General features: G+C 43.5%; 1 protein-coding gene across 3 annotated transcripts in view; it reads left to right on the top strand.

The window, feature by feature from the left end:
* Positions 1-6,286, top strand: part of LOC126526934 (probable E3 ubiquitin-protein ligase RNF144A-A) — a 52,093-nt gene extending 45,807 nt beyond the window's left edge. For all 3 annotated transcript variants that reach the window (XM_055068453.2, XM_055068454.2, XM_050174644.3), the window contains one exon: positions 3,103-6,286. In XM_055068453.2, coding sequence (XP_054924428.1) covers positions 3,103-3,240 — 138 coding nt within the window. In that variant the 3' untranslated portion in view covers positions 3,241-6,286. The remainder of the gene's footprint in view (positions 1-3,102) is intronic.
* Positions 6,287-7,452: the final 1,166 nt, after the last annotated feature.

Genomic DNA, 7,452 nt, shown 5'->3' on the forward strand with positions numbered 1-7,452 from the left:
ATGATGATGATGATGACAGCGCGGCGGCTACCTCAGTGGAGCTCACCAACGAAGAAATTGTGAATAAAGTGCGTGAGCAAGAAGATTGCAGTAGTGACAAAGACAATGCCGACACTGGATCAACACCCGAAGAGGAAGAGACTGTTTCCAGCTCGGATGTTTTTAGTTTTTCTAGAAAAGATGCGATCATTCCTCAGGCACTGTAAAAATATTTAGAAGTCGCACATTTACTTTCTTGAGCGCATCAGTTTTGCATTTCTTCTTCCTGTGGGTCGCATTCCAGCCTGTTTATATTGCTTTTATTTTTTGCCACGAACCTATTTTTGCAGCACGTACACACTCTTATGAAAAATAAAACCGTCACTTTAATTTGGCTTTGGTTCAAAGCAAGTTTCTGGCGCGATATATAGCTTCGCGCAATCCGGAGTGAGCAAAGAAAGAAAATTTTGAAACATTCTATGCCTCTTGCATTGCTTTTCACATTTCATGCGTGGTCAGAGCGTGCTTCGGCCGCGTTATCAAGGGGGCTTTTGTTATCAATGTGATCAGTTGGCCTTGAGAGTTCGCCTCCTTCCATACCATTATCAAGGTGATGCGCTGTCTCTATGTGTTTGCGACAGGCAATGCAGTTGCTTTCAATCGGCTTATTTGAGGGCGCTGCTTTACGATGCGGATGGGAACACAGTCTTGTGGTATATTTCATACTTTGTGATATTTGTTTGCCATTCGAAAAAAATTGTACGCAATTAGTACGTTGCTGAAAACACCGCAAAGATGTCATTCTGGGTGCCTACAAATGCATCATTGACACTTTGAAAATTGGACAGGTGTTCTCGAGTCAGATAATTCATTGCAATTACCAAACTAAATCTCGGTGACAAAAGAATTACTGGCGGCTACTCCACTGTAGTGGAAACAATATGCACAACGTTTTCTTCGAGCAATGCAACTGCTATTTTTTAAAGTGTTGGTTCCTGATAGTTGGAGCATCCTGTATAATTCACTCAGTAACCAAAATGAGGTCGAGTCGGATTCACTTGAAATTGCAATCAACAGCAGTCATGCATAGCAGACTTACACTCGGACTCGCAGAAAAAGAGAGAGAGGCTGTAGTTTCGCCGGAAAGGCAAAACAGTATTAGTGATAGTGAAGTAATATATGACAAATACATGAAGGAAGATTACACCAATGAAAGACACCAGATACTTGATGGTGCGAGCAGACTCGGGCTGTGAAATTGAACTTTCTCCTACTATGAGGCCATCACTTCAGTGAACAATTCTTCGAGATCACATGAAATTTCTTCAAGTACAAGAAATATATATACATACAGTAAAACCTTGTTAATTCTAACTCTGTTTATTCGAAATCCCGTGTAATTCGAAGGTTTTCGGCGGTCCCAACAGTTTGCATGCAAATTTTGCCGGATAATTTGAACAGCAAGCGTGCCCATATCTGGATAATACGTCGGTTTAAACCATGGCCTCGCGATTTTGCCTTGCCTCTGTGATCCGCAAAAAAAAAATTAGTGTGCCAGTCTCTGAGAGCAGTATAGTTGCCGGAGTGGCAGCCAGGCGGCACTTCAAATCAACTTTCTGCTTCCGGTGCTTTGTTGCACCTCAGCGATCTGCACAGTTCTACAGCCGGCTTTGGAGGCTAGCTTTCATTGACAAAGCAACATCCAGGTGCCGCTAGGTTGAAATTTTTCTGGTTCCGTTTCGTTGTTTCTTTGTCCAGCTTGTGGCAGGCACTGCTCGTAGTGTTTTGATTGTTTGGTGCCGCGACCAGATGTGTTCTGTGCTCTGTTAGTTCTTGACCACGTGCGCGTTGTTGGTGTTAAGAAAATGCCAGAAGAAAAGCAACAAGATGACAGTTCCGAGGATGCATCTGATGCCAACTGCACACTAGATGATGAAGGAGAGCCATTGTGTGCGCACATGACCGACTTCGACGAAGAAAACGGTGACGAGAGCAACGGATTGACCTTTGCAGAATGTTTGAGCGCGGAACTTGACGTCCAAACGTCTTATGCCAACTTGGAAGGAGAGATATGTGACAACGGGCCTTCCAACGAAGGTGAGGGTGATGTTGAGCCTGCTCGAGCACCAGCTTTAACTGCAGTCGTTGAGTCGCTGAACGTTGTGCGCAGTTTTGTGGAGTGTAGCCGCGGTAACAGTGAATTGCTGCACACTGTAAGCAGACTGTAGTACGCAGCCTACGGTGCGGCTAACTACCATGCCAAGCAGTCGCACATCGATGACTACTTCAAGTGACCGTTTTTCAGGTGGAATAAAGGTGCAGTGTTGATACAGCCACGTTTCGTACGTTTATTTCTCGTTTTTCGTCCATCTTTGATAATTCGAAAACCCGGTTAATTCGATGATTTTTCATGGTCCAACGGACTTCAAATTAACGAGGTTCCACTGTACATATACAGCATTACTCATCTTCTTATCTGTACGTACTCATCATCGCCATTTTGGGCCAGTGTGATCAGCCTTTTGCTCGAGAGAAAGAAGAAGTCTGACAGCCTACACGTTGTCTCACAAGATTACCTGTTATATATACATATATATTAACATGACACTCATGTATTGCAGTGATGCTAAGTTTGTAAAAAAACGTGCGGCAAAGTTGACTTCGGGAAACTGGCCACCATTATGCAATTTGTATTAGACTTTTGCCCATTTTTCTTGCTAAAAAATTGGATGCACGTTAAATTTCTACTTTATTTAGGAGCTGTTATGTCTTTGCTGCCTTAATTTTCTGCCTTGGACAAATGGAAAGTGCACATTTGATTCAGGGGTGTTAGAGTCGGGGAAAGTACTGCCAAGTGAATTAGGCAGTGTGTTATATAGCGTTTTTTCTGAATCTTGTTTAATTCGATTTGCCAGATGACTCTATTAATCTTGTAGGTTCTGTGAAGGTAAAATTAAGGGTAGTCAGCTGCATTTACCATAGAGTACGAGAAGTAAAGCTTTTTATTTACAACTCATTGCCAAGGTATGTCTGAGAAGCTTCTGTGCATCTTGGGAAGGGCTCTAACCACACTTATGTGGGGAACAAGTTGTGCCGACGTTTCTTTATTGCTGTTTTTCCCAGGTTGTGGGCATCTTTGCTGGATTCGGCTTCCTCTTACTGCTGGCCTCACCCCTTCTCTTGCTGGCAGCCCCATGTCTGCTGTGCTGCAGGTGCAGTGGCTGTCATCGCTGCCTCGACCCTGAGCCAACAACCCTCTGAACTCGGTGGTTGCGTTAGACTGAGCCAGACAGAAATCAAGGAGGAGACTTCTACTTGCATGAGCAGTGGACAAGCGCACATGAGCGTGCAATGATCCATAGCTGACATGTTCACTGACCGCCAACTATTCTGTCTGTAGCAGGCTGTGTCCTGAGCTCCACCTGTGACTGTCGCGAATTGCCGGTGTCAAGACTGGTAATAATAATGGCATCGATGTGGTTGTGCAGCAGAACCTTTCTTTTTTGAAACTGTGGCTCCAACACAAGCCTTCGGAAGCTATCTCTGAATGCTTGTCTTGCATGTGAACAGAGTCGTGAGCCTTGTGGCATGGACAGCAAACTCGCTGAAAACAGCATGATGGCTGTTCCTTCTCGTGGCAAGTGCTTTTTGTCAACTATGAGACATCCGGTGAAAATGAATGAGGAATTAGTTTTGAGTGGGTCTTGGCACATTGGTGTTACTTCATTTGGCAGTTGCTGAAATGCCATTGCAAGGATATTGAAACTTTGGATTAAGAATGTGGAATGCTGACTGTATCAAGCAGAATGAACTAATTTCCTCAACAGAGGCCTCAAAAATGTAGACAGGCTCTACTCAGAGTAGTACTGAAAAAATATAGGAATCGCACTTGGCATGTACACCATTCAGTGGTGACACGGAGCTTTCAACTGCAAACAAAGCCTCGTATGAAAAATACTCTCGTGGAAGAACTTAGAAATAAAGCACACAATGTTGGTGTGGCATTGCTCTTGAAAGCAGTGCATGTAAGAAGTCTGATACATCAAAAAAGTTGCCAGAACAAATTCTGGTCTTTTCACTTCTAATGTTCGAGTTTCTGCTACATGGCAGCATACATGAACAGCTACACAACTGTGTTTGGCCAGCTCAAACATGCACCAGAAGTTGTAATAACATGCTGTCATAGTGAATTGTAACAGCAGCATTTGCACTCGGCAGTGATTAAAACAGTTCCTTGCTCAGTTTTTAATGGGATATTTAGGCAATGAAATTAAAAACATTCATGTGGTGACACAGTTCAGTGTTTGCTTGTAATATTTAGCCTAATCTATCGCTGCCCATACAATGTTTTGGGATGTGAAACCAAGCAGTAGGATGGATAAAGAGGTCCTGTTGTAGACATTTCAACATCCTAGTAGCAGTTGAGCTGTTGTGGAAGACAGTTGAGAGCAGTGTTTCATGCTTACTCAGTCACCCATGCTGCAGTGCAGAACAAATGCAGCAGTAAGTTCTTTGCAGAAGAGTTGTCACCCCTTCTTAGTTTATAAGCAGGGGTTCTGTCTGTATTTCTTTCCTCGATTCCGTCCGTATTGCGCTCAGGACTACCGTTCCGTTACGCCCACTAGTTTCACTGCGTGCAACTATGTTTAACAGTGTCGTAGCTGAGCTGTAGCGTGGCTCCTTAGGCCCTCAGCTGCTGTGGCAAGTTCTGTGCCATTTAGACAGCATTGAATAGTAGTGCTGTTAGTTGACTTGGCTTTATGAAGCTTTGTGGGCAGAGTTAAATGCAGAGGGTCTTCTCTGAGAGTATAACGCTTCACAGCGCAAAGTTCTTGAGGATGTAGCTGCAGGCTAGAATCTTTGTGAGAAAGCCAAAGGCTCTTTATTTGTGGTGCTATACATTGTCATCCTGCAGCGAAAAGTCATGGAACAGCAAGGGAACAATGTACATAGTGTTGTGGTATGCTGTTAAAACAATTTGTTTAAAGAATCCTTCAGGTTAGTGTGGCAGCGGAGATTTCCGACCTTGTTCACTGGTCCACGTTGGAGGAAACTGTTCAATATAATATGTGGTGATGCTTGGAATCTAGTTGGCACTCTCTAGATGTGAACTTTCTTTTTCTCTTGTTTCTGTGGCTGGCTGAGTTTACAGTCAGTAAACCTCTGTACATAAACGGATGCACTTGATTTCTGTACATAGGGTTTCAACTGTGCAAATGCTCTTGCAATATTTGCAGAAGAGTGGCAACTATTCGCGAGTGCTAATTATTAAGATATGCATGCATACTACACACTTATTATCTTCTGTGATAGCTTTCAGAGCAGAGTAGGTTTAGCAGCGTGCAAGGCGGGTCTTGCAAAGAACCATCACGCTGCGAGTTCTCCGATGCCTATGCAATGCAGAACATGTTGTTGGCTGTAAATATTGCTTGTCTAAAAAAAATCAAAGTATACTGAAGTCATATCAAGATATTGCAATCACCTCACTTAATGCTTCAAGTTTTATGCATGCACAAGACTGCTTTATGGTCATCAGAAATGAACCCTTGAGAATGGCTTTCAAGTTGTGTTGCCATTAACATGACAAAAGTTATAAAATAGTTGCTAAATGTATTATCGAATGTTAATGTGCACAAAGTTTTTGCAAGATCACCTTCAATTTTCAGTTGCAGTGGCCCAGAACTATACACATTGGTTTAGTTGCATCCCTTGCTAGAAAACTGCAGTGCAACTTTTTGCAAGAAGAATGCACTTGAGGAATGCATGTGCAACACCGCAGCCACCCTTGACTTGGCTTTTGAAATGTGGGCTGGTCTAATGTGTTCTTGCCATTGCAGCTGAAATTATAATTTTTGAAACTGTCACACCATGAACTTGATTGTTATTTATTAGCTACACCGAATACACAGCGCAGTAAGAACAAAGGACAGGTCGAAACGGGGCAAGCGCTGTCCTGTCTCGACCTGTTAGTGCCTTCACAGCTCTGGGCCACGCTAAGACCAAAGCACAGCAGATGCAGTGCCCATATACAACCAGTGAAAAAGTGACTGTGCCCGTCTTGGAAAAAAAAACTTGAACTTGCTAGTGAGCAGATCCCTGGAAAGGCCTCGCCACCATGGGGAGGGCTTTTAAAGTGCTGTTAATGGCCAGGTGACCACATGCAAGTTTGTTCCTGTTTTTGTTGGCTTGTTGGCTGCTGGAGCTAAGAAGGTGGGAATACCTAGTCGTCACAAGCTAGTCTTGACTGATGGGGAGGGGGATTACATTTTCACTTTCTGCAAGCAAGAATAAAAAGACCTGGGCCTCATGACGTGTCTCCTGTTGTCTCAAGTCACTCAAGCTTACCAGGCTGTTCTGTAGTAATCATGCGCATGTGCTGTCAGCATGTTTGAAATGCACGCGAGATAGTACCTTTTACGCATGGTTAACCAAGAGTGCAATGTAGCATTGCAATTGAGTCGCTGAATATGCTGCAGCCTGGCACCAGCTACGATTCACACTAGTGAATGTAAAGAAAATAAAAGAAATAAAGCAATGAATGCATGGTCAATGGCACTTGCTGCCACAAATAGTTGCTTTCGTCATTTTGACTGTGCTCTATAGTGTAAACACCAAAATGGATCACTTTATATATACATAGTTGCTATTGCAATATATATGCTGATGTGGTTAGTGCTCCTTGCTTTGCTCTGTTTTGGAATCCAGATGTACTACCGGAGTCCTAGGTCCGTATTCTCAATTGATTGCCTTTGGAGATACTCACTTTTGGCTGGTGTCTCTGGTGCAGCACTGTGCCCTCTACTTGTGCCGATCAAAGCTGCACACCTGCTCCTTGTCATCGGTACAGATTGCTCCTGCATAGATGTCGCAACCACATCAGTGGTGCACACTTCACGCGCCAAAATTTCAGCAGTGCTGCCATAGAAAGCAAACAGTAAAGTCAGAATGTCCCAAGCCTGTTAAGGCCTCCTGAATAGATAAGCTGCATGTTTGTGAGGGAACACAGTTTTGAGAAAAATAGCACACTTGGCTCCTTTTTCACTACTTGCCAATTTGAGCAATAACTTTTACAACTCGAGAAACCTTGCACAGATAGCTTGTGGGAAAATCTCTCTTTACACTTCCATCCGACATTGGCAAATGTTCACAATTTCATGTTCTATATTATTAGCCAGAACCACAGCCGCAAGATAATCGTAAGTACACAAGCAGGCTGTTTCTACCATGCATGTAGGCAAAAAGCTCGCAGTGCAGCTATCAACAGCTTGGCTGTTTAAAATACTGCACTCCTTAGAGTACAAGGCTATGAAATTATTGCAGCAGGCCTAAGGCAGCCTACAGGCAACGTCATTCAAACAATGCCATGCACCTTGTTTTTGCAGTTCAACCTATATTAGCCAGTTTCAGCTGTACCACCACCTAGATTGCTGAGAATGTGTGTTGTCTAAGGCAGAGTTGCAGAACAGTGGTCTT

The sequence above is a fragment of the Dermacentor andersoni genome, chromosome 9 (genome assembly GCF_023375885.2).
Source record: "Dermacentor andersoni chromosome 9, qqDerAnde1_hic_scaffold, whole genome shotgun sequence".
Classification (NCBI taxonomy): domain Eukaryota; kingdom Metazoa; phylum Arthropoda; class Arachnida; order Ixodida; family Ixodidae; genus Dermacentor; species Dermacentor andersoni.